Genomic DNA, 27,345 nt, shown 5'->3' on the forward strand with positions numbered 1-27,345 from the left:
GTGTGTGTGTGTTGTGTACACTGTGTGTAGAGTGAGGTGTGTATGAGTAGTGTGTGTGTGCGTTGTGTGCACTGTGTGTAGAGTGAGGTGTGTATGAGTAGTGTATGTGTGTGTTGTGTGCACTGTGTGTAGAGTGAGGTGTGTATGAGTAGTGTATGTGTGTGTTGTGTGCACTGTGTGTAGAGTGAGGGGTGTATGAGTAGTGTGTGTGTGTGTTGTGTGCACTGTGTGTAGAGTGAGGTGTGTATGAGTAGTGTATGTGTGTGTTGTGTGCACTGTGTGTAGAGTGAGGGGTGTATGAGTAGTGTGTGTGTGTGTTGTGTACACTGTGTGTATAGTGAGGTGTGTATGAGTAGTGTGTGTGTGTTGTGTGCACTGTGTGTAGAGTGATGTGTGTATGAGTAGTGTGTGTGTGTTGTGTACACTGTGTGTAGAGTGAGGGGTGTATGAGTAGTGTGTGTATGTTGTGTACACTGTGTGTATAGTGAGGTGTGTATGAGTAGTGTGTGTGTTGTGTGCACCGTGTGTAGAGTGAGGTGTGTGTGAGTAGTGTGTGTTGTGTACACTGTGTGTATAGTGAGGTGTGTATGAGTAGTGTGTGTGTGTGTTGTGTACACCGTGTGTAGAGTGAGGTTTGTATGAGTGGTGTGTGTGTGTTGTGTGCACTGTGTGTAGAGTGAGGTGTGTGTGAGTAGTGTGTGTGTGTGTTGTGTGCACTGTGTGTAGAGTGAGGGGTGTATGAGTGGTGTGTGTGTGTTGTGTGCACTGTGTGTAGAGTGAGGTGTGTATGAGTAGTGTGTGTGTGTTGTGTACACTGTGTATGGTGAGGTGTGTATGAGTGGTGTGTGTGTGTTGTGTATACTGTGTGTAGAGTGAGGTGTGTATGAGTAGTGTGTGTGTATGTTGTGTGCACTGAGTGTATAGTGAGGTGTGTATGAGTAGTGTGTGTGTGGATGTTGTGTACACTGTGTGTAGAGTGAGGTGTGTACGAGTAGTGTGTGTGTGTTGTGTGCACTGTGTGTAGAGTGAGGTGTGTATGAGTAGTGTGTGTGTGTTGTGTGCACTGTGTGTAGAGTGAGGTGTGTTTGAGTAGTGTGTTGTGTAAACTGTGTGTTGAGTGAGGTGTGTATGAGTAGTGTGTGTGTTGTGTACACTGTGTATAGTGAGGTGTGTATGAGTGGTGTGTGTGTGTGTGTTGTGTGCACTGTGTGTAGAGTGAGGTGTGTATGAGTAGTGTGTGTGTGTTGTGTGCACTGTGTGTAGAGTGAGGTGTGTTTGAGTAGTGTGTTGTGTAAACTGTGTGTTGAGTGAGGTGTGTATGAGTAGTGTGTGTGTTGTGTACACTGTGTATAGTGAGGTGTGTATGAGTGGTGTGTGTGTGTGTGTGTTGTGTGCACTGTGTGTATAGTGAGGTGTGTATGAGTAGTGTGTGTGTGTTGTGTGCACTGTGTGTAGAGTGAGGTGTGTGTGAATAGTGTGTGTGTGTGTTTTGTGGTAGAGTGAGGTGTGTATGAGTAGTGTGTGTGTGTGTTGTGTACATTGTGTGTAGAGTGAGGTGTGTATGAGTAGTGTGTGTGTGTTGTGTGCACTGTGTGTAGAGTGAGGGGTGTATGAGTAGTGTGTGTGTGTTGTGTGCACTGTGTGTAGAGTGAGGTGTGTGAGTAGTGTGTGTGTGTGTTGTGTGCACCGTGTGTAGATTGAGGTGTGTGTGAGTGGTGTGTGTGTGTTGTGTGCACTGTGTGTAGAGTGAGTTGTGTATGAGTAGTGTGTGTGTTGTGTACACTGTGTGTAGAGTGAGGTGTGTATGAGTAGTGTGTGTGTGTTGTGTGCACTTTGTGTATAGTGAGGTGTGTATGAGTAGTGTGTGTGTTGTGTACACTGTGTGTAGAGTGAGGTGTGTATGAGTAGTGTGTGTGTGTTGTGTGCACTGTGTGCAGAGTGAGGTGTGTATGAGTAGTGTGTGTGTGTGTGTGCACTGTGTGTATCGTGATGTGTGTATGACTAGTGTGTGTGTGTGTTGTGTACACTGTGTGTAGAGTGAGGTGTTGTATGAGTAGTGTGTGTGTTGTGTGCACTGTGTGTAGAGTGAGGGGTGTATGAGTAGTGTGTGTGTGTTGTGTGCACTGTGTGTAGAGTGAGGTGTGTATGAGTAGTGTGTGTGTTGTGTGCATTGTGTGTAGAGTGAGGTGTGTATGAGTAGTGTGTGTGTGTGTTGTGTGCACTGTGTGTAGAGTTAGGTGTGTATGAGTAGTGTGTGTGTGTGTGCACTGTGTGTATCGTGATGTGTGTATGACTAGTGTGTGTGTGTGTTGTGTACACTGTGTGTAGAGTGAGGTGTGTATGAGTAGTGTGTGTGTTGAGTACACTGTGTGTAGAGTGAGGTGTGTATGAGTAGTGTGTTTGGGTGTTGTGTGTAGAGTGAGGTGTGTATGAGTAGTGTGTGTGTGTGTTGTGTGCACTGTGTGTAGAGTGATGTGTGTATGAGTAGTTTGTGTGTTGTGTACACTGTGTGTAGAGTGAGGTGTGTATGAGTAGTGTATGTGTGTGTTTTGTGCACTGTGTGTAGAGTGAGGTGTGTTTGAGTAGTGTGTGTGTGTGTTGTGTATACTGTGTGTAGAGTGAGGTGTGTATGAGTAGTGTGTGTGTGTTGTGTACACTGTGTGTAGAGTGAGATGTGTGTGAGTGGTGTGTGTGTGTGTTGTGTGCACTGTGTGTACAGTGACATGTGTATGAGTAGTATGTGTGTGTGTGTTGTGTGCACTGTGTGTATAGTGAGGAGTGTATGAGTAGTTTGTGTGTTGTGTACACTGTGTGTATAGTGAGGTGTGTATGAGTGGTGTGTGTGGGTGTTGTGTGCACTGTGTGTAGAGTGAGGCGTGTATGAGTAGTGTGTGTGTGTTGAGTACACTGTGTGTAGAGTGAGGTGTGTATGAGTAGTGTGTGTGTGGGTGTTGAGTACACTGTGTGTATAGTGAGGAGTGTATGAGTAGTTTGTGTGTTGTGTACACTGTGTGTATAGCGAGGTGTGTATGAGTAATGTGTGTGTTGAGTACACTGTGTGTAGAGTGAGGTGTGTATGAGTGGTGTGTGTGGGTAGTGTGCTGTGTATAGTGAGGTGTGTATGAGTAGTATGTGTGTGTGTGTTGTGTACACTGTGTGTATGGTGAGGTGTGTATGAGTAGTGTGTGTGTGTACACTGTGTGTATAGTGAGGTGTGTATGAGTAATGTGTGTGTGTGTTGAGTACACTGTGTGTAGAGTGAGGTGTGTATGAGTGGTGTGTGTGGGTAGTGTGCTGTGTATAGTGAGGTGTGTATGAGTAGTATGTGTGTGTGTGTTGTGTACACTGTGTGTATGGTGAGGTGTGTATGAGTAGTGTGTGTGTGTATACTGTGTGTATAGTGAGGTGTGTATGAGTAGTGTGTGTGTGTGTTGTGTACACTGTGTGTAGAGTGAGGTGTGTATGATTAGTGTGTGTGTGTGTGTTGTGTGCACTGTGTGTATAGTGATGTGTGTATGAGTAGTGTGTGTGGGTAGTGTGCACTGTGTGTATAGTGAGGTGTGTATGAGTAGTGTGTGTGTGTGTACACTGATGTGTGTATGAGTAGTGTGTGTGTTGAGTGCACTGTGTGTAGAGTGAAGTGTGTATGAGTAATGTGAGTGTGTGTTGAGTGCACTGTGTGTAGAGTGAGGTGTGTATGAGTAGTGTGTGTGTGGATGTTGTGTGCACTGTGTGTAGAGTGAGGTGTGTATGAGTAGTGTGTGTGTGGATGTTGTGTACACTGTGTGTAGAGTGAGGTGTGTATGAGTAGTATGTGTGTGTGTGTTGTGTGCACTGTGTGTATAGTGATGTGTGTATGAGTAGTGTGTGTGGGTAGTGTGCACTGTGTGTATAGTGATGTGTGTATGAGTAGTGTGTGTGGGTAGTGTGTGTAGAGTGAGGTGTGTATGAGTAGTGTGTGTGTGTGTTGTGTACACTGTGTGTATAGTGAGGTGTGTATGAGTAGTGTGTGTGTGTTGTGTACACTGTGTGTAGAGTGAGGTGTGTATGAGTAGTGTGTGTGTGTGTGTGTTGAGTACATTGTGTGTATAGTGAGGTGTGTATGAGTAGCGTGTGTGTGTGCTGTGTAAACTGTGTGTAGATTGAGGTGTGTATTAGTAGTGTGTGTTGTGTGCACTGCGTGTGTAGTGAGGTGTGTATGAGTAGTGTGTGTGTGTGTTGTGTACACTGTGTGTATAGTCAGGTGTGTATGAGTAGTTTGTGTGTTGTGTACACTGTGTGTATAGTGAGGTGTGTATGAGTAGTGTGTGTGTGTGTGTTGTGTGCACTGTGTGTAGAGTGAGGTGTGTATGAGTAGTGTGTGTGTGTTGTGTACACTGTGTGTATAGTGAGGTGTGTATGAGTGGTGTGTGTGTGTAGTGTGCACTGTGTGTAGAGTGAGGTGTGTATGAGTAGTGTGTGTGTGTTGTGTACACTGTGTGTAGAGTGAGGTGTGTATGAGTAGTGTGTGTGGGTGTTGTGTGTAGAGTGAGGTGTTTATGAGTAGTGTGTGTGTGTGTGTTGAGTACACTGTGTGTAGAGTGAGGTGTGTATGAGTGGTGTGTGTTGGTAGTGTGCTGTGTATAGCGACGTGTGCTCTATGTCGCTGTAACGTATTTCGCGTGGCCGTGACCACCACGTGGATTCCACGTGAGGCGGATCTTTAGCATCACCACAGCGCCCCTGCGTGGCCACTCGTGTGACGAGCAACTTTTAATAAATATAGACAACACGTTCTACTTGATTAAATATACTTTTTAATACATGCTTTCTCCTACAACATCAGAGTGCAGCGCCACATTAAATACGCACTACAATGACAATACTGTAGTTTAAAGCGATTTTAAGCATTTTATTTGGGGGGTGGGAGGGGGGCAGAGCTTTGTGACGTCATATTTGAGGGGGGGGGTCTAACTTTTTGTGACGCCGTGTGACGAAGGGGGGGGGGGTCAAAAATTTATGGACGGCCCCAAAGCCAAGAACGCAAAATTAAATGATACAGCGGCCCATGCCGAGTGTTGTTACAGCTGGTGCCAAGCCACAGGGGTTGACACGTGTGCTGTGGCGTGCACTCTGAGAACGTCAGCGTGGCAATGTGGTAGGAACACTTAAACCAAACAAAACACATTCCTGCGGAGGGAGCTGGTGTAGGAACGTTGGGTTGCTCGGTCAATGGCCAGGGCCAACTGCGGCGTGGTGTATTCCGCAAATATGCCCGACTGTGAGGGCGGGCACAAGCCGGCGTGAGTAGGTTAAACGTTGAGTTTTGTAAGGGCACCACGGGGTGACCAGCCCCTCCCCACCCAGCCCCACCCCCCACCCAGCCCCTCCCCACCCTCCCCACCCAGCCCTTCCCCACCCTCCCCACCCAGCTCCTCCCCACCCTCCCCTCTCCACCCAACCCCACCCCTCCCACTTTTGGATGCACGACGGACGGACGGACACAATAATCCCCTGTGGGCTGGTGGAACCAGGTGGTTCCTACCAGTAACAACTGTTCTAAATGCACCAGGTAAGGCCCACTGAGCTATGTAGCTCGTTTCAGAAGCGACCTGGATATTGACTCCTGTCTTTACCCAAGAATGTCAGTGTGTAACGCGCGTGACGTCACGCCACGTAGACCAGCCCCCCCCCCCCCTCACTAATAATCATGAACAGGTTACGCCCTCCACATGCACTCGCCCCTCATTAAGAATCATGAGCGAGTGACGTCACTGCACATCGAACCCCCCCCCCTCATTAATAATCATGAGCACGTGGGGTCCTCCACGTGGACCCCCCCCCCGCCGTCATTAATAATCATGTCGGGTGACGTCACCAAGCATGGAGCACCCCCCCTCATTCATAATGTTGAGCTAGTGACGTCACTCCACATGCACCCCCCCCCCCATCCATTAATAATCACGCGAAGGTGAGGGCACGCCACATCGAACAGCCCCCCATCATTAATAATCATGACCTGGTGACGTCACTCGACATGGGGGTCGGGGGGGGCGCCTCCTCCCCCCCCTCCTCGGCGTCAACTCACAACCCTCACGTCACGTGATCTCCGTCACGCTGTTGAGACATCGAAGTAAAAAGGACGTCAAGATGAACAAGCGATTATAACCTTTCACTGAAATAGGTCTGTGTCACCCATGGCGGAGCCAGGATTTTCAGGTAGGGGGGGCAACCCCTCCAGCAATGAAAAATGATAGAGGAGTTGTTAGTGAGTAAGGAGTTGTTAGTAAGGACTGGTCCCTTGCTTTTTATTCGACGCGTGTGCGGCGATGGCGCAGTCATCGATCGAGGATCGAAAACGAACCGCGTCGTGTGATCGGCATCGCGCTCACTGAAGCTGTTGATGCCTTCAGGGAAGTCGTGTCCTGAATACGCAACTTCGCAAAATTCTGTGAGTCACTTATAACTGCTTTGTCGTTACTTATTGCCAATTATGGACTCAGACTATTGTCCTATCATCTCATAGAATCCCTGCCACGTAATAATGCTACACAGTGGCAGTGGGGGTCGCAAAATGCCGATTTATTACTAATAAACCCCAATGATCCGATCGAAATCCCTAGGGATTTCGATCGGATCATTGGGGGGGCACGTGCCACCCTACCCCCCACTGGCTCCGCCAGTGTCTGTGTCACCGCGGCCCTACAAATTGCACACGAATTGATGCAATGAACGTCACGTTGCGCTCTGCTTTTCGCTTGCAAGTTTCAGATTTACTGCAATACACCCGTCCTTGGACGGGCAAAAGGCTAGTCGCGAATGATTGCTCAACGAAGTGGCTATCGTGTGGAAATGTATCGAAGCCAAATCCTCTAAACGCATGTCGATTCTAAATGTGGAGGGATACACCAGAGGACCCGGAGAAAAATCCACGTGACCAAGGAGAGAGATACCACAAACTATAAATATACAGGGGTCGGGATCGAACCCACGACCTCCTGTATACCAGTCGAGGTAGTTAACATCTCGCCACTTGCGCCTTACAGCAAGCGCCTGGGTTTGATTCCTGGCCTGGGGCACCTTTCTGTAGAGTGCGATTTTACGTGGAGTGTGGATGTTTCACTCCTATTGTGCGTGGGTTTACTCCGGGGTCACTAGCTATAAAACTATAAAACCAATGTGCTGTAATTGGTATGAGCCAAAAATTCCAATGCTGAAAATGTACCTGCAAATTATAATTGGGACCACAAAAGCAGCAATAACGCTGCCTCCTCCAAAACTAGGCAGGAACCCTCCTGATTCAAGCCTGTTCTGGGCACACAAGCATATGTATATAACTATGACTACATTGGCCAAGTATCTCATAGTCTGACATTTTGAGGCAAGAGCCCTTCTTCAGGGTACGCTTGTGTTTTGGGCCATTGCCCGAAACACAAGCCTACCCAAACATTAAGATATGAATGCAGTATCGATGATTCAAGTGGTGGGTTTGAGTTGTGCCCGTCGTCCACTAAATGTTATCTAATAATGGAACGCGCTGTATTTTTCCACGAAGCATGATCGAGTCTTGAAGACGTTTTCATCAGGGCCCTGCGCTGGAATTCTTGGCCAATTCCATGAGTATTTTGGCGGCACAAGTGAGTAAATCAGAGTAACCAGGGAAAACGAACGCATGAGTGCCAGGTGATAAAGCTTCCCAAGTTATATTTTGCTGTGCTGCCATCTGCCGGCACTACCTCGCAAACCAGCGGCGCTTGGGAGTTTCACGGATTTACGTGATCCGCCAACCCTTGCCTGGTGGTGGATTACAGGTGTGTGCAGCAGTGTATTGGAGCAGGGCTGATCTGCAACAGCAGGCACAACAATCCCATCAGATGTTCAAGCCTGCAAAGTAAATGCATCGAAGAACAGCATCTTTTATGAAAGTTTTAAGGAAACTTTATTAATGTGTAAAATTTCACATATTGCACCATTCACCATCATTTTAGTATTACAATTCTTTGTCTAAAACTTTTGGTAACTTTATGAAAGCAGTCTATGCTGAAGCCGTTAGATTTTAATTTGTATGCCTGCAAAACAAAGGATATTTCAAGTCAAAATATAAAATGGCACAAGCACAAATTCCAGTTTGCAGACTTTTATGCTTCCACATTAGTTATTTAATGAAGCCGACATCAAACTCCAAACAAATTTACAGCCCAATAAACTACACTTCTGGCTCTTCCACATTGGTCCAGTTACAGGCGATCGACCTTCACCTTGTGATTCTTCCAAGTAGGAGCTTCCACGCTTTTTCAACCTTCATGGAAAACACAGCAGCATGTACACCCATTGTGAGCTTGTGACATGGAGGTGTGTGTGTGTAGTGAGTGGAAGGACCGATGGAGAGTGCATACTGATGGACATGCCTTGAGAGGCAGCAAACCAAAAAACCCTTGTTTAAATGTGCAGTGTCAACCAAGGGAATTATAAATACCAACCTGGAGCAGGAGTTACCACACTGATATAGTTAATAGCGGTGTAATGGTTTTCCGCACCTGCCCTACTAAATCGTCAGGATTCATTGTCGTGAATCTATTAAAAAAGTATTTGTCACGTTGTGAATGCAGTGGCCTCGAATGGCTGTAGGGATAATGTGAACGAGTTATATACAACATAAACAACCTAGAAAAACAATAATGTTTACAATGGGTATTAACTTATATCCTGTTTGTATGGTTTCAGATACAAATTTTTATTCACAAGCAATTTGGGTCGCATCAAAATGCATTTGTATTCCGCCTATAAAACCCCTAGTTTCCTCCTGTGCTCCATGTGAACGTGCAGCATGACGAGCGTGTTCACACTACCCGCCTCCGTCATGGAGACTCCCCAGGGAGAAGCACCCACACCTGCTTTGGGATTTAAATGTGTAAACGAGGGGAAACCCATCACAACAGCAACATCAACGTGGCCTCGCGACAAACAGATTTAACAACACAAAAAGCAGTGCATTTGCATGTACTAAAAGCTTTATCAAGACCACACAATGTGGACATTTTGTCATTGATACCAAGAACTCAAAAGAGGTGAGAAAACGTGACATCCGAGGCAGATGTCAGTAGCCAACATTGGTGACTGTACTGATCAAGTCCTGAAATTAATACCGGTTTACCGTTGTGTCTGTTTCACTGCTGTCTGTTGGGATAGCCACTGTTTGAGTGGTCGCGATTACAAAAAAACAATCATGGTTGGTGGCTCTGGAAGCCAGCAGACAGTATTCTATAGAGAGTACCCCACTCCCATACCTGTTTTTGTGTCACTTGAGGCTGCCAGTAGGTACACAGCACAACATTTGCCTCCTCTGCCCTGCGCTGGTTGCTGAGCTGATTGGACAGCCTCTTCTTAGCACTGTCATCCGTCACGCCGTCTCTCTCCACAATTCTTCTGACGGCCTGTGAAGAAAAAAACATATTGCAGAAAGTGACACATAAAGGAAATGTCACTATGACTATGAGCTAACTCATTTCAGTTCTATATTAAAGTGATAGCTCGTGTGCTATAATGGCCTGAATACCAAATTTACTGAAAGTATTCCCATCTCAGTTTAGTGGGTGTCTGCAGCTCTGAGTTATACACAGCTCGAATGTCAATGTAGGGAATTCAATTCTTTATTCAGCCAGCTGTTATCATCATTCACGCAAGAGGTCTGTGAGTGTTTTGACAGTGCTGTATCAGCTGTGAAGGTTAAAAACCGTGATGATGATTTATTGAACCGTGGGCCAAAACTGTTTCCTTAATTCCAGAAAGGAAACGAAACGCATAAAAGCAGTACTATGGTGGTACCGGTTGTCGTCGTCGACGATGGGACACAACGCATGCAGCTCACCTCGTCTTCCGGAATGAGCACCACCCAGACCTCATGGACCATGTTGATCCAGCCGGCTTCCAGCAGAACCGCAGCATCCAGGACACACACACGCACACCTGCATCGAAAACGAAGCAGCACTCGGTCACTCGCACATAGCACACAAGCACGGGCATTTCTGAAATTAATCAAAGTGATGTTAATATAAGCGTCAAATATTTCAGACAGTTACATTTTCAGTTGGAAACTGTCGATGTCATGGGCGTCTAAAAATAATGTCAAAAACAAATGTTCATGGACGGTCGATTTTTGTACGGTAGATCTATGTGTTTTTAAGTAATTAATCTCGAACCAAGATATTATAATTTCCGCACCGCTCAGCCAACATAATCGAAGGGCCACAAAATCTACTCAACTGCAGCTGCTAAAGGGGTGAGGGCCACTTACCTTTTTCTGCACAATCAGCAATAACTTTCTTGGCCAGCCTCGCGATATCAGGCCAAACAATGTCCGTTAGTTTTTTTAGTTTATCCTGGCAAAAATGGCAAGAGCGCACAAAGCTTAGCAGGGTTACTTCCTTTAAGTCCTTTAAATCACACCCACCAACTACTCTGCTACTGGCAACATCTGAAATAATTAGCTGCTTAACATTTGTAACCGTTTATATTTGGCTATAGTATGATCTTCATGTGTGCTATCTGGTGTATGTTCTTGACGCGAACATTTGTTTTACTTGGTATGAATGCACCTCCGCGATTAGCACGGTAGGCTACGTATTACGCAAAAAAAGTCCAACATCCATACAATGCTGTGTAAGTTGTTCGAACGCGTGTATACAAGTCGTCATTACATGTGTGTTTGTACGTATTTTGACACCCTGGGCATCCTTGCAAACGAGATGTTCCCTCTCCAGGGATTATCCAGGTAAAACATTTAAATAAAATATATATGTGATATATAATGAACTGGGTACGTACCCATGCATTATAAAAAAAATACTGGAGTGTCAAGTTTGTAATCGGCACTGTGTGCCGCGGTCACCTTTTCTGAAAACACTTTTTTCCCCAGCTCCTTTCTGTTTATGGTTCCATCTTCTGACAAGATATCTGTAACAATGTGGAAGAAAAGGGGTACTGTAAAAATGGAAATCCGATACTAAACTGAGAATGGGCCATGTATCCACATGGCCGCATTATATCATAAATTAGTAAATATAATCATCTGTTAAATGTGAACATTGCTTTAACCGCAAATGCTTTCTATTTGGCACGAGACATTCACTCTGCAACGACTTGATGAATTGTCAGAATTTGCTCCATTAGGAATGAATAATTTATATGATTTTCACACATACGGTCCAATGCGTGTACCATAAAAGTACGAATCAATGTTGATAGATTAATCGTCCCATAGTTACATGCAGTTAAAAAGGTAAAGGTGCATCCCTGCAATTGCTTGCACCGCTGCTGGTAGAAGCACCCCCTACTGCAGCAAATAACAGAGGATATTAGGTCTACTCTTTCACTCTGAGTAGATGTATTAGAAGAGGTGGGCGTACCCACACTTTACCCCACCATACATAACCTACCGATCGACTAACCGTGGCGGACCCATTTATGCTTCTGGGTGGATAAAGGTGGTGGTGGGGGGAGTTTTCAGCTAGAGACTTGGCACATTGTTTCAACTGTCGATTCGAGAGATGGAATTGCAAGTCTAATATGTTGACCATTTCCACTGATATTGGGTTTGATAGTAGACACAAAATTTACACAGCCAAGCACCATAACTCATTACCTTTACAGTAGCCACCTAGTTAGTGCACATTCAGAAACAATGACGACCAATCGAAACGCAGAGCACGCATCCCGCCAGAGCGACTCACCCTCTCCGAACTCCTCGACGATGTTGGCATGGGCGCTGGTGCCTGGCAGGTAGGCCTGATGGCCGAGCACGTCGCAGTCCACGTGCACAGCCCCAAGCGCCTCCAGACGCCTGGCGACGCTCGACTTCCCGCTAGCGCTGATTCCCGTAAGCCCAATGACAAAGGGCACCGGTGGGATGTCGGGTTTCACCTGTAAGACAAAGATCCCCCGTATAGCCTTAACAGACTATTGGGCAAGTGCTATTAACGAGTAGCAGCTATGAAGGCCGGGACGGCACACGAGGGGGTGGGTGGCCAGCACCACGCCCGGCTGCCTTCGTCTCCCCAGTGGCGATGTTTACACGCTGCACGGGGTCACTCATTTGAGGCTGAATGGACCTAGGGCAGGCCCAGGACCGGTTTAGATTATCGTCACTGATGTTAGCCATGAGCGGAAATCAAACTCGGGTCACCAGGTTCGTAGTGCAACGCCTTAACCATGACGCTACCACTCCCTACGCGCGCACACACACGACACAGCACCATGCACATCTCCTGGGAATGGGGCACGGCGCAGGCGGCAACGGCATGTCGCATTTCACTTCTTAGAACTTCACTTTTTACGGGAAACGTCAGGGAGCCCAAGCGCTCCATCTCTAAACGCGACGGCGCCTCACTTGTGGCGGTTTCAGCAGGGTGCCCAGCAGCCGTGCTCTCAGACTCGACGAGCTGATTTTCATTTCCTCGTGGCTCTCGTGGTGACGGTCGGCGATCAGCTTGATCTCGTGCACCTCCAGCAGCGGCAGGCCCTGGCAGCGAAAGGATGTTCCCAGTGACCACTTTCCCAAAACAGACAACTCGCCCAGATGAAACACACTCCAGTGCAGTGCCTATTACAATGCCTTTAGCACCGCGCCAATTATCACGATTGGCTACCTGCGGTGCGAAAGAAGTTCAACACACATACAAGTCATGTTAAAATCCTCAACGTTAATGAAACCATCTACACCGCTAAAGCATTGCCTGACGCGTTAACCCTGCAATTAGTGCCTAACAGAACTACTCTGATGGAAGACACACAAACTGTATCCAAACCTTCTAGGTTCTTTCGGTAAAGTCACGTAGAAGGGAGATAATAAAATAATAAAATTAAACATAATAAAATAATACAATTCTCACGCCGTTTCTTTTATTATCTCCCTTCTACGTGACTTTACCGAAAGAACCAAGAAGATGAATCCCTGCAGTCACGAAAGCTTTAAATCGAAATGTATCAAAACCGCCTTCCACCCACTAACATAGGCGCAGTGAGAGCAGGCGTGTGCAAGTGCAAGCAAATGACTGCACTTCCACGCCGGAAAGTAATGTTTATTCACCAATAATCAACTTGAGCTCGTGGCGCATTAACCCAGTGAAAGATTCCGAGTTTGAAAAACCTTTAAGCGGTGCACAAGACGGATGTTAAAAAAAACGTCACGAAATGTGCACGTGCAGCAAAAAAAATTCAGTCTGGAAGCATTCAACATCCCTGCCCATGTGGTTTTCGTCCAACAATTCCTACAGTGCTCGTTGTTGTTTGAGCGGAGGGGATTTCCAAAACATTGTGTGCATGGTCAAGAGCTGTCGCCCATTCCCCGTGTCTGCAAGGCGTGTGTGCCTCTACAGCCAGGTACGTACTGCATTCACACGCACGCTTACAACTGAACTAATTTCACGGCCTAACAATATACCGGGCTCATAGGGAAAGCCGCAAAACACTTTTGTTGGCCGTTGATCAGCGTGCTGAATTAAAATTGCTGAACTTATTTGTCAATTGGCACGGAGCTCTCGTTTTGGAGGCCTCGGGAGGAGGGGTGTGGGGGGCACAGGGGGGCAGCCTCACGCGCTGGGGCAGGGGGGGCCGTCAGGGAATGCACGGGGGGCACCACCCTTGCCTCGCTGCACACGTGAGGGTCACACGCGAACGTGCGGAATGAAAGACACTCAACTTGATTCCGTTTCGTTGGAAGCACATGCCGCACGCAAATATAATGCGCATTAAAGTTTCGACGATACCGTTTTTAAAATGTTGATAATACAGTAGTCCCTCGTTATTCGCAAGGGAACCGTTCAGAAGGTGCTCGTGAAGAGTGCATTTTGCGGATAATGATGTTGCCTACGAAATGATTTACCTTAAATAAATACATAAATCAGCTAAAAAATACATGGAAATTATCATAACAAAACAACATTGGCAAATAAATAGTAAAGCAATCTCATCGCTTTACCACTCGATGCAGTCGTGTACAGTTCCAGATGCGATTCGCAGATAGCCAAATTCACGAATATCGAGTTTGTTAATGACGAGGAAATACTGTATGATGATTTATTAGTACAGCACGGCCCCGCGTCCACTTTCCACACCCCACTACCGCAGCAGAGGTCGACATCGCCAGTGGCAGGGGGCATGAGTTGTCAGTCGGTGAAGACGAAAGGCCCAACACAACGATCGTGTCCTGCCAACACTCGTCTTCGTGTCAACATTTACTCGGTCAAAGAGATCGAGAGAGAGAGGCTCTTCAGCGGGTATGGGATATGACAAACGCCTCCGCGGCACTGTGGATCACATATTTAGTCGATTTAGGAATGTTTCAACTGTTTAAATATGAAAAACAACGCATAATTCGCGGGCCACGCTTGCAAATGAGAATATCCGTGCTCTCGTGAGTTCTGGTTAAACGAATAAACACGAACGATAACTTGACGAGACGAAACAGGCTGGAGGGAATCGCCACCATTTTATCTCCTTCACCAAACTCTTATTTTGTCACTTGAACAAAGAAATACAGCAATTCCTCATTTAACGTGCTGGATGCGTTCCTGAAAAGGGCCGCCTTACGTCGAAAAACCGTGCTGTTAAGCAGGGAATTACTGTTACCCAATCATATTTGCGCTATAAAATCAGCCTGCGATCATCGTATAGCGGGGAAAAAGAGCCGAGGCGAGGGTCGGCCACCGCGTGCCCTACCATCCTGTGTACTCTATCATTCCGCTCAGCCGCCGCGCAGCTGAACAAAGTAGTTTGTCTTGACCGCTCACCAAACGCGTTATAACGGTGCGCGTTCCGCGTTGTACGAAAAGTGGTCCCTCGTAGAAGAACCAAGTTGTAGCAAAAACGCGTTGTGTGAACACACGTTAAGCGAGGAGTTGCCGTACCGTAAACCGGCAATGGATACCCATTGTAATTTATATGCATTAATGCCCCACCTTCACACGTGGAGGGCTCACAAGTGACGCCATCACATCTATCCCTCTATTTAAGGAATGAAACAGGAGGATTTCGAAAAAGGAGGATTTCTCCACAAATCTGGCTGTCGCCTGATGAAGCTGGTTTTAATTGTTGGAAAAACGTCGTACTCAGATTGTAAATGTTGTGGATTTGCTCTCAAACACACCGGTGTGCTGTAATAGTAATGAATTGGCATATTCTGTTTACGTTGCAAAGTTTACTAATTGGCTGTGTTGGGTGGTGGTGGGTTTAACGACATATTTACGCGATCTAACCCAAAAAACCTATATTATGGATGATATTGGTCGTAAAAGCCGACTGCGTGTTAAACGGTTTGCTCCATTTTCTCGTTGGCACAGCCTTCTCGGAGAAGTGAAGTAACAACGCTATTTTTATACATCTAAGATGCCATCTCAGTCCACATAGTAATCTAATAAGGACCAATCAAGTAATCTGATACAAGAATATCGATATTTTTTTGTAATACGTTGGGTTTTCTTTTTTCAAACGTATGCAAATTATCCAGTCCAATGTTGTTGCCATACTTGGGATTCCATTCGGGTTTGGTACGTACATATCACACACGGCGGCACATATTCGGCACGTACCGACACGGAAGTGTGCACACTACTACTACTACGTAAGCTGCGCTGGGTTCGCGACTTCACGTCCAACCACTCCTCGCTCTGCCTGGAGTGTCCAGAAGTTTGTGGCTTTATTTTCATGATTTTTCTCTCTCACAGTTCCTTTTTTAAACGCTTTTTATTAACTCACTCTGTCTGTTGTTGTCGTTGTTGTATCCTCAAATCATGTAACTCAATTTTTACCCACTTCCCAATGTGGTATCGACTGCAAACTTGGTATACTGATGACAATACTATATTCTATCATATAAAATAAAAAAACATATTTTAAAACATTATTTTTTATGTTATGTTTCGGCTTGGCTCTAATTGTCCACGGTCAACTGACGTTGGCTGTAAATCACCACGGCCCCTTATGTTATGGCAAGCTTCGGGGCCACTTCCTGGAGTCGTGGAGTTCTTCCATTACTGGTACGGTACATTTAATGAAAGCGTGTTTTTAAAAAAGTTTTTTTAATATATTACTTATTAAACGAAACAAAAAAACTCGTATTAAATGTTTGGGAAAATAACGTACACTATTCATGCTCCAATGTCCAACTGAGCGTACCTCGGGTACCAGTGGCTACAGGTATTTATTGAGTCCTACGTTAAGTTTGATTGGTCTGTCACAAATGACAATTTTCTCTTGATTCTTGAAAAAGAAAGAGGCTGTAGATGGATTACTGTACCAGCAGAGATGATTAGGAATGGAAGACCAGCACAGAAGTGAAATGTTCTGTTTGTGTCTTTTTCAGAGTTTACACTGTAAACTCCTCGCTTCTGCTCTATTCTAGTTCTTAAAAGCACTCCACTCAAGACGGTTGCTTGACCAAACCGGTGTGCAATGGATAACAATTTTACAAAAGAGATACGGGAGCGTTACGAGCAGCTCCCGACACTCTTTGAGCTGACACACGACCTACCGCACGGCAGCACGTACATCAACATTGTCATCGCAAAACTGGAGCGCAAACAGGCGCACGAAGCCACCGCAGAAGAGTTTGACAGCGACGTCTGCGCCCTTAACAGCCTCACCTATTTCTACCTATCGCAAGATCAGCTGGCCAAAGCCGAGTCGTCAGTGACAGCTGCCCTAATAAAGGAGCCGTGCAGTGTGACGGCACTGGCCAACAAGTGCGAGCTTCACTTGCATCGCTACGAATTCGAGGCCGCCAGCAGAGTGGCGGAGGCACTGGACAGGCAGAAGGGAAACAAGGCAGCGCTTGCTACGGCCTTGGCTGAGCAGGGCTACTGCCTCTCCCGTCTGGGTCCCGTAGCACAATTCAAGGCGATCGACAAATATTCGCAGGCCATCGAGATGGGGCACGGTCACTGCCCTCCTGACAAACTTGTTTCTTGGAAGTACGGCTTGGCTTTGAACCTCGACAGGTCAGTTGGCACACCTGCAGCATTCGAGAGTACATTATTCCTTTTTATTATTACACGCTTTTATTTAACTCACTCCGTCTGTTGTATCCTCAAAAAATAAATCTTGTAACTCAATTTTTACCCACTTTCCATTGTGCTATCGACTGCAAACTTGAAATACCTATGTCATACTGATGACAAGACTATATTCTATCATAAATCCAAAACATATATTTTTAAACATTTTACACGCTTTTATTTAACTTACTCTGTTGTATCCTAAAATCGTGTAACTCAATTTCAACCGTATTCCCAATGTCGTATCGACTGCAAACTTGGTATAGGTGTGTCATACTGATGACAATACTATATTCTATCATTGAAAATGTAAAAATATATTTTTAAACAATCTTTTTTACGGTTCTAATTGTCGACGCTCAACTCACGTTGCCTGTAAATCACCACGTGGTCCCTTACGTCACGGCAAGCCCCGGGGAGCCACGCCCAGGGGCGGGGGATGTGGAGGGAGGGGAGGGGCGATGGGGGAAGGGGGCAGGGGGAGGGGCAGCTCAGACAGTACATTTCATTAAAGCGTGTTTTTTTAAAAGTATTTTTTAATATTTTATTACGTTAAGGCTCGCTCATTACGTCGGCAATTACGTGTTATGGCTCTCTTTTGCAGGGTGTTTGAGATTGACATTTTGAGAGAGAACCCCGACTTTGACAAGAATGAACACTTTCAACAAGCCGTGGAAGCCCTTGCACACGTTGTCCACACGGACAACAGATTTTTCAAGGCCAAAGCTTTCGCAGTTTTGGGCCAGATAACCAAGAAATTTTTCAACCACAGGTAAACTGCTGTATTTTTAAAGCACTTTTAACGTGGGGTTTAATGTGGTAGTTGATGTGTTTTACAATTTAAATCAACAATCAAAGAGATTGTCTGCTCAAATATCAATGAGGTGGTGTGCCCATCTCCTATCTACGGCCCTCAAGCAGTGGTGGAAATTCCTAATTCCTATACTGAGGGCGATTCCATCTATAGCAGTGGTCCCCAACATTTTTGGCACCAGGGACCGGTTTCCTGGAAGACAATTTTTTCACGGACTGGGGGGGGGGGGGGGGGGTTCATCATTGGGTCTTTCCCCCTTTTCAAAGAAGCTCTCCAGCGACATTTGGTTTTTACTAATTATGGCTAGGGGTTAGCAGCTTGTGGGCTTACCAAAACTGTGACTGAGACAAGTGCGCAGAGCGGGAAAGAGGCGCGGATGGAAGTGGTAAATAAAATAATGGGCGGGCCACGCACGGACTCACCGGTAACCTCCTCCTGTGCGGCCCAGTTCCTAACAGGCCACGGACCGGTACCGATCCGCGGCCCGGGGGTTGGGGACCCCTGATCTATAGAATAACAAGTGCTGACTCGCCCATAATGTGGTATTCAATTTAAGAATCCCGAAAGATGGATGGTGGGCTGAATCAGCCACCAATCAGCACTGAACGCACAACTTTCCAACTGCAAGCCACTCTACCGTTGAGCCACCTGATCGGTGACTATTCATTAGATTGCCCCAATCTTACCAAGGCTGCAGCGCTGTTAGAGCGCTCGAACAGGCCGCTCAATAAAACGCAGCTCAGAATAAATGAGTACTTCGGAATTGGACAACAAAAGCCTCCTCTACCCGTTATCATCATATTACTATCAAAGACTGTGTCTGTATCTGTCACCATAAACTTGCCAGTGTTGTGCTCCACAAAAGCTTTTCTGCCGATGCTCTTGATTCTTACGAAAACACGAGGAATGTCAGGGATTTCGAGAGTGCCCGTATCGTGGAGGTGGGCGATGAGGCGCTCACCGTGTCAGAGTGCTTCGAGAGGGCCTGCGCGCTTGTGCCCCAGGACCGCTGGGTGCTGGAGAGGGCAGGAAAGCACTGGAGGCACATGCGCCAATACGACCGAGCTCTGGAGCACCTGCGCAAAGCCTACGCGCTCTGCCCCTCGTCCTTTTCTCTCCACCACCTCGGGCTAACCTACCGCACCCTAGCAGATCAAGCTCATGCGAGGACCCTGGATGGTGAGATCAATTTTCTTCTTTCACAAAGACACCTAAACTTGAAAAAAGTGTTTCTACTTAAAATTTCTCCCTACTGCATTCTCACAGATCCTTCTATCATTTAAACAAGCTACACTCCAGCTTTGGCCCAACCAAAAAAAACGACATACGTTTGCGGCCTTGCACTCTGTGTAATTAGAGTTATCAGCAATGTAGCTTTAGCAACAAAATACTGTGAGATTTCACCAAAACCAAAACATTTTTAGAATGGATTTTTTTCTCCCTTGAAATCCTTTGAGTAAGTTCATTATTATTTGTCTCTACAGCTCCTACAGCAGGATATGGCGGCAGGGGTTTCAGAGGTCAAAGACACTCTTGGCGGCCAGCAAACGCAGCTGGCCGTGGCCAGGACATGTTTGTCACAAATGAGCCAATGACACAACTCTGCGATGTGAGCGCAGACTTTGCTGCTTTGAGCATCACTAGTGGGGAAGATGGGCAGCCCGAGTGCACATTGCGAGTCAGGCAGCCTTTATTTCCCAGCAGGAGGCCTAGAGGGGGCAGACAGCCTTTCTGCAGCTCCAGACGAATGCGAGGGCAGTCGCATTATTTCCCTGGTGGGGCAGCGCAGAACCCGGAGAACACGCAGGCACGTGGCCACAGGCGGGGAAGAGGAAAGAGTCTTTTCAATTGCTACAGAGAAGTCAAAGATCCATATGTCACAGAACTTCTAGACCAAGCGATTAAGTACCTCAGAGAGGGTATTGAGCTGTCAAAAGAAACGGGTCCCTATCTGTTGGTGACCCTGGCCGAGATATATGTGTCACTTGGCAAAACAGAGGAGTCTGATGATTGCTTACGCAAGTCCATGAAGACAGGCAAATACGTCTCCCAACTCTTTTGTGCACGGACATTCGAGAATTGGGGTTTGAACATGCAAGAGCGCGGCGATCAGCAGAGAAGCGAACAACTACTCCGATTAGCGATTGAAAGCGCTGCCAAGGTGAAGAGCACACGCAAGGTGGCTCTAGACAGTCTCATAGAGCAACTCAAGGAATCTCAAGGCCAGACCCCTCAAATGCTTCGCTCTCGCTCCAAACTTTATGAACTCGTGGGCCTTCATGGACAGGCTCTGAGTGCACTGTGGGAGGCAGACACTATCCAGCCACAAGATCCTGACACCCTGCTTGGCCTGGTCAAGAACCTGGCCTTCAGGAAGCAGTATGATGAGGCGCTCATGTACTGGGCCTTCCTCAGATCCACAGAATCTGGAGACCATCTGATTGACAGTGACCTTTTGGAAAGCATTTATTTTGGCGCAGCCGAGACACACACGGCCACACTGTCGCTGTCGAGCCAGAGTATGTGCGAGGCGTACGAGGTCCTTCTGATGGACAGAAGCAAAGACAAGAGAATGTACATCTTTCACAGAATGGACTCGCATGAAGACACCGTGCTAGCCGAGAACATCCAGCAACTAGCCAAGGAAGTTGCCGATGTAGAGTTCGTTAACTATTCTGAAATGCCTGCTGGAAAGTTGTACAACGATCTCTTGAAAAAGGCAACAGAGAAATACAATGCAATTATTGTGCTGGTGACCCCAGACTTTGTGGCCGATAAATTGTCCACGAGTCTGTGCAGCCTCCTGAAGCAATGCGTCCTGCTGTGCCTTCACCCAGAATCTATTTCCATCGACCAAATTCCCCCAGCGCTCAGGGACTGTCATCACGCCTTACTGGCCAAGGAATTGTACAAGGACTTTACAACAAACACCAATCCAATCCAAAAACTGCACATGTGGAGAGAGATATTCAACAACTTGAGAAAAGCTAAGCAACTGGTCAATCCCTCAAAGCAATAGTTGCCAGGGAAAACTCACCCTTAAGTTACAGATGCAGTCTATTCTTTATCCATGACAATATGTTTTGCATGAGAGGCATTACGATAAAAAAACTGCTCCACTGTTTTTCAGTGGAAGAAGCCACCACTGCTATGCGAGGGATGAATGGGTGGTTTTGTATTATAGTCTGGTGCTTTGTAGTCTTCCAAGGTAATCCAATTATTAGTGGATGTACATTTTAACCATAAAACCAATTTACCAAGAGATTTTCAGCCACAAACAGGTGAACATTTGTGGAGGTTCAGTTATTATGAATCCATGCAGTGCACCATGGTTTCACAGCACACAGAACTGCTCTGGATTTCTGCGCGTGAATTGTATTCAAACCCTTGAGAGCCCCACGCTTAAGTGGAATAGCCAAACTTCAGCTTGGTGGAGTACTGGTTACCTTTTCTTCACGTTTGCGGTTCACAGCCTGCCCCCCTTTGCGAGTCTCTTCGCTGACCACAATGCACTGCAGAAGAGAGTCAGTGATGGCAGGTCCGAAGGGGTCCGTGATGGGGACGATGTCGTAGCACAGGTGAGGATGCACATCGCTCAGGAAGCTCCGGAGCGCTGAGAGCCTCTGCTCATACGGCTCTATCAGCTCATTCAGAAGCTTCCCTGTCGACAAGAACATTGCAATGTCACTTGAAGCGGTGTAAATCACGTACAAAACAAAGATTCCCAGTACAGCCTTAACAGACTGCAGAAGCAAGTGCTGTTATACACACACCTCAAGCACGCTAAAGCATTATATCATCAATGTTATTGCCTATGTAAAATAAATTCAATAAAACGAGATGTGAAATTCGCAGTTAATGTGTCCCGACTCTTTAGAGCACTTTCATGGCCATTGCATCATACCATTTAACGTGCCTTTTTGTCCCTGTCGGTGGAATGCAAATGAACTCGATTGAATGTGCTTATGATTGCCCAACATATGCGATAATTCACCCAGGGAAAGCAATGACCCCCACAGAGTCAACATGTGGTCACTCGCCTGAACTAGCAGTAATGCAGCCAGCCCATGCCAGCTGCTGGATAACCACATGTTGCACTCCAGAATGAAGCAGATCACATACAGGCAGAAGCAAGTTCCATTCATCCCACCCCATGCTTCCCGTATTCAACGCACCCAGAGTATCACGTGTTCTCGGCAAAAATGTATCGAGAACATTTTTTCCCTTGAAATGAACATTAAACTTATGATGTGTGAAAGATGGCTCAAGGGGCCAGAGTATGGGGCCGGCATGGCTGAGATTGTGGATTTAAATCTGTGTAGCCACCCCATAGATACACTTGGTTCTCAAGTGTATTGAGTTGATAATTTCAGCCCAGATACCAATGATGGAAAAAAAACACATTAAAGGCGTTTTTAACTTCATGTAGTTAATTTCCAGCTCAGAGAATTCAAACATTGGTTTACCTGCCATGCGACGAGCATTTAAGTGATGGTGCACCCGATAAATGTGTGGCTAAGATATCACGTAAAGATATTTCTAAAGCAGTTACATGAAACCTTATTCTTTGGGCCATTCTCTAACAGAAGGGGTGACGAACTCCCCTGGCAGAAATCCAAACGGTTAAGTCTTACTACTTAATGCCGGCAGCACATTTGAAATAAAATTGGATGAAACAAATTGTCTAATGTATATTTGCGAGCAGCAAGCGTCAATGACCTTGCAAAAGCGCCCCGTCTGCAACTCCAATCAGCACGCGTCTTTCTGCCAACAAGCACGCGGTACTCAGGAGGATCTTGTGCGCGTTGTGCAGCCTGTCAAACGTGCCCCCGAGAACCACGTCCGAGTAGCTGGGCGGCCCCCCGTCGGCCGAGCCCACTGTGCTCTCTCCGGGCTGCTGCGTTTCCCCGTGTGCAGACTGGCCTTCCTTGGAGCCCACATCGGGCACAAAGAGCTTGATGGAAGCATTGCACTCGTAGCGATTCTGCACGTAGCTTCGGAAGAACGCCTCGACGTCGTGAAGCCGCTTCAGGTCGTCGATGCTGCTGTAGTCGGTGAGCACCACCTCGGGCGAGTGGCAGGGGGTGTGCAGGGCAGCGGGCACGCTCCCAGCCACGCCGTGCCCTTTAATGTTGGTGAGGAAGACACGCACATCCAGGTGGCTGCAGATATCCGTGGCCTTCGTGTAGACATTGGAGACCATCTGGGAGACTTCCCACGTCACGGGAGACAGGGCCGCCCTGCTGCAGGGGGACGTGGTCGAGCTGGGCGGCCTCAGGCCCGGGTGAAGGTGCACGTACAGAGTGCCGTTAATCATCTCCGATGCCGAGCGCAGGGCCCCACCGAGCTGGAACGGCAGCTGCGCTGCAGGCGACGTGAGGACGAGCAGCCCCGTCCGGAACAACTCCTTGCGAGCCATGGGTGACGCTTTCCAACATATCACACAGAACCACTGTACTTACTCACTGAACCACACGGAATACACTACGGCAAGACTCAATGCAGAACACGCAATACATCACAGCAACACTTAATGAGCAACACTCACTGATCCACATGCAACACATCACAACAACATTCACTGAACCACACGTAATATATCACACCAATAACTCACCACGTAACACGAGCAAAGACTCACTGATCCACATGCAACAACACATCACGCCAACACTCACCGATCCATATTCAACACATTACAGCATCACCACACGCAACACTGCTCTAGAGGAGTTGTACACCCCTAGCTGCCAGTGCTATTCAGTGACCTAAAATAAAATGTTTCGCTCCGGATGATCGCTACAAAGTATGACCTGTGTTTTGATTTAGTTTGCTGATCTTAAAGGTGCATTGAAAAATTACAATACTCCGATTGATGCTCGTGCTGTTGTGGAGTGACTCATGCAGCCAGCTATGGCTGCAGGGTTTTGGTAGTAAATGTTGTGTATGCCATTTATTGTGAAAATTCCGTCACAGTTCCTATGATTGCTTTTTCATTGCTTTCATGGCTTTATTTTGGTGATTTCGAAAAGTGTATTGGTTTAGCCATGTTTGTTTGTTGTAGTACAGAGTTAGACTGATGGCCTTAATCTAAGCTGTCTTGTGGTTGTTGTTGTTTGACTTGCATCCCACTGAGATTTTTGCACACAGCGTTGGTGTACGGTGTTTTTTCTGCAATATTTTTGCTGTCTTTTCTTGGATTTTCTGTTTGCACTTAGTCACATATTCACTTTAAGATGTTTTTTGTTCATGTTTTTGTTTTTTGTTTGTTGCGGTTGCACCCGATTCAAGAGCTGAATGGCTCACAGGGCTATACCTAATAAATGAACTTGAACTTGAACACATTAAACACTACCAAAATTGGATTCCTATTCAGAAAAAAACGCCGCATTCCACATCGACTCTGTCGCAACCATCCTGCCCATACTTGATTATTGTGGCACCATCTATAATCCAGGGGTGGGGAACATCATTTGGTCTGGCCCTGCCAAGGCAACTGCAGGCGGGACTCGAAATTCAACATTTCTAGGAGCAAACCTGGAAAAGCAGTTGCGAGTAGCAACATCATCAATACCAGCTAACATCACACGCCTCGCCAAAGAGGAGCAGTTCCAGCCATCACATTAGGGGTGAGTTAATTAAATGTTTGACCAAATATAATAGACTAATTTTTAAGTTGATCATTTTGTATGGCCCGTGAATGATGTTATAAATATCCAAACGGCCCTTGACAGAAAAAAGGTTCCCCACCCCTGATCTATACCTTACGTCTCATTCCATGACACATTACCACCGTGACCACTCTGCTATCGATCTTGCCCTTCACACCCTCCCCCAGGCTATGGAACGCTCTCCCAGGAAATATCAGGGACCTCCGAGTCTGTGGAGATTTTTTTTAAAATGCGTCTTAAAACCTATTTTATACGCTTCCACTTACTAAAATTTTAGTTCATTTAGTAAATGGATTCATAAAATGTATTTGTGATATAATTATTGGTATGCCGAGTTTCCGCTTCTGCTGCTGCGTCCTGTACAGCGCTTTGAGATCCTTGATGAAAATCCGCTACATAAATGGAATTATTATTATAGAAGCTATCCTTACAACCTGCAAATTTACTCAAATCTGTCACTCCCCTAAAGGACCACTTCGCTCATCTAACTCCGTCCCGTGGACTCAGAAGTGGCTCCAATAATCCGATGAAACATATTGCATTTCATGCGAGAATAGTAATTGTTTCCGCGTTACTTGTTACCCACATTTCTGGAACATCAATTGCCGCTCATCCACAGTGTGGCTCTCTCCCTTCAGTTTAACACGTAGCAGGGGACTTTCGCGACAAATGTCATCCATAATTGAGGTTTTTGGGTTAGATCGCGTGAAAATGTTTCGTTAAAACCCACCACCACCCGACACAGCCAACTAGCTAGTAAGGGTTGTCACGTAAACAGAACGTGCCAATTCGTCACTAGTACAGCACTAGTGTGAAGTGTATAGTGTAGTGTATAGTGTAGTATACTAGTACAGCACTAGTGTATTGTGGAGTGTATAGTGTAGTGTAAAGTACTGTAGTGTATAGTGTAGTGTAGTATACTAGTACAGCACTAGTGTATAGTGTAGTGTATAGTGTAGTATACTAACACAGCACTATTGTATAGTGTAGTATACTAGTACAGCACTAGTATATAGTGTAGTGTATAGTGTAGTATACTAGTGTATAGTGTAGTGTATAGTATAGTATATTAGTACAGCACTAGTGTATAGTGTAGTGCATAGTGTAGTGTACTAGTACAGCACGAGTGTATAGTGTAGTGTATAGTGTAGTATACTAGTACAGCACTAGTGTATAGTGTAGTGTATAGTGTAGTATACTAGTACAGCACTAGTGTATAGTGTAGTGTATAGTTTAGTGTATAATGTAGTATACTAGTACAGCACTAGTGTATAGTGTAGTATACTAGTACAGCACTAGTGTATTGTGGAGTGTATAGTGTAGTGTAAAGTACTGTAGTGTATAGTGTAGTGTAGTATACTAGTACAGCACTAGTGTAGTGTATAGTGTAGTATACTAGTACAGCACTAGTGTATAGTGCAGTGTATAGTGCAGTGTACTAGTACAGCACTAGTGTATAGTGTAGTGTATAGTGTATAATGTAGTATACTAGTACAGCACTAGTGTATAGTGTAGTATACTAGTACAGCACTAGTGTATAGTGTAGTGTATAGTGTAGTATACTAGTACAGCACTAGTGTATAGTGTAGTGTATAGTGTAGTGTATAGTGCAGTGTATAGTGCAGTATACTAGTACAGCACTAGTGTATAGTGTAGTGTATAGTGTAGTGTATAGTAGTGTAGTGTATAGTGTAGTGTACTAGTACAGCACGCCGGTGCGTTGGAGAGCCAAGCCACAACATTTACAATCCGAGTACGACGTTTCGCCTGATGAAACTCGCGTGTTTCCTTTACCACCGCTAAATACTTCCTTTGTTAGTTACTCAATGTTCCTTCAGGACCCTGTAGTCGTTTCTGCGTAATACTGAATGCTTTTTGTTGTTGTTGTTGACTTTTGTTGTTTCTGTGCTCACAAACCACAGATCTCCCTCGTAAAATAGCCGGGGAACTGGCTCAACGTGATCGTCCGTGGAACAGAATCGCATGAACTCAAACAGGGCTAAGCTCCAACCTCTGGTCATCATGTTCAGGTCAAGAGGTTAACGTGTCAAGGTCACCTTGCATCAGACGGTCACAGTTATGCAGCAAAGCTGAGCGACAACGCCAGTGCGTGGTGCAGCATGCACCAGATCGCCACGTAGAAGCCCTCGTAGCGAGCTCAATGCGTGTCCTGATCGCGGTGAGATGATCCACACAATAGTCAGCAACCATGCAAGACCTGACCACAGTGAGATCCACGTAAGAGGGAGCCCTGACTTATAGCGAGCTCCACATGCCATATACGACTGTACATTTGTGCCCGCAAGACGTGGCCCTCGTCTCCGCGTCTGCAGTGGCCACAGGCACTCACCCGCACACTCACACTGCTCACCCACCTGCTCACCCGCTCACTCACACTGCTCACCCACCTGCTCACCCGCTCACACACATTGCTCACTCACCCGCGAGCCCGGCAGTGCGCCCGGCCTGTGCACGAACACCAGCACTGACAGCACCAGCAGCGACACCCACGGCTCTTGCGTGCAATGGTATCGTCCACCTGAGCAGGAACAGCAGCAGTGTCGGGGGGGGGGGTGTGCAGAAGTGGACTCTCCCAGTTGCTGCCGCACGCGTATCGCGCGCAGTGGAATTGTTCACCTGAGCAGTGTCGGGGGGGGGGGTGGGCAGAAGTGGACTCTCCCGGCATCTACCCCACGCGTCTCGCGCGCAGTGGTATCGTCCAACACGGGCTTGAGCGGGGGGGGCTCGGGGATTTGTAGGCGGTCACGTGAACGTCATCACAAGCGCGTGCGCTGAAAATCCGCCATGTTCCGTCTCCACGGCAACCGCCTT

At 46.5% G+C, this 27,345-nt stretch overlaps 2 protein-coding genes across 8 annotated transcripts; one reads left to right on the forward strand and one right to left on the reverse strand.

The window, feature by feature from the left end:
- Positions 1 to 7,900: 7,900 nt before the first annotated feature.
- Positions 7,901 to 27,066, reverse strand: COASY (Coenzyme A synthase). Of its 3 annotated transcripts, none has more exons than XM_061563540.1 (10): positions 26,955 to 27,066; positions 22,562 to 23,269; positions 21,289 to 21,503; positions 12,366 to 12,497; positions 11,710 to 11,899; positions 10,869 to 10,933; positions 10,275 to 10,359; positions 9,848 to 9,945; positions 9,267 to 9,413; positions 7,901 to 8,278 (listed from the first exon to the last, which is right to left on the reverse strand). In XM_061563540.1, the coding sequence occupies exons 2-10, from the start codon at positions 23,259 to 23,261 to the stop codon at positions 8,234 to 8,236; spliced, it is 1,677 nt and encodes a 558-aa protein (XP_061419524.1). In that variant the 5' UTR covers positions 23,262 to 23,269; positions 26,955 to 27,066; the 3' UTR covers positions 7,901 to 8,233. The 3 variants fall into 3 exon arrangements, with proteins under 3 accessions (XP_061419524.1, XP_061419526.1, XP_061419523.1); XM_061563542.1 differs by lacking the exon at positions 26,955 to 27,066 and adding an exon at positions 26,889 to 26,912; XM_061563539.1 differs by lacking the exon at positions 26,955 to 27,066 and adding an exon at positions 26,571 to 26,790.
- LOC133349789 (uncharacterized) lies at positions 13,251 to 21,251 on the forward strand. 5 transcript variants are annotated; one of them, XM_061563537.1, is made up of 5 exons: positions 13,251 to 13,357; positions 16,338 to 16,971; positions 17,633 to 17,800; positions 18,747 to 19,021; positions 19,327 to 21,251. In XM_061563537.1, exons 2-5 carry the CDS (start codon positions 16,427 to 16,429, stop codon positions 20,859 to 20,861), a joined length of 2,523 nt encoding a protein of 840 aa, XP_061419521.1. In that variant the 5' UTR covers positions 13,251 to 13,357; positions 16,338 to 16,426; the 3' UTR covers positions 20,862 to 21,251. The 5 variants fall into 5 exon arrangements, with proteins under 5 accessions (XP_061419521.1, XP_061419520.1, XP_061419518.1 ...); XM_061563536.1 differs by lacking the exon at positions 13,251 to 13,357 and adding an exon at positions 14,116 to 14,253; XM_061563534.1 differs by lacking the exon at positions 13,251 to 13,357 and adding an exon at positions 15,569 to 15,661.
- Positions 27,067 to 27,345: the final 279 nt, after the last annotated feature.

The sequence above is a fragment of the Lethenteron reissneri genome, chromosome 31, assembly GCF_015708825.2.
Source record: "Lethenteron reissneri isolate LAM-NWPU_2019-01 chromosome 31, ASM1570882v1, whole genome shotgun sequence".
NCBI lineage: Eukaryota > Metazoa > Chordata > Hyperoartia > Petromyzontiformes > Petromyzontidae > Lethenteron > Lethenteron reissneri.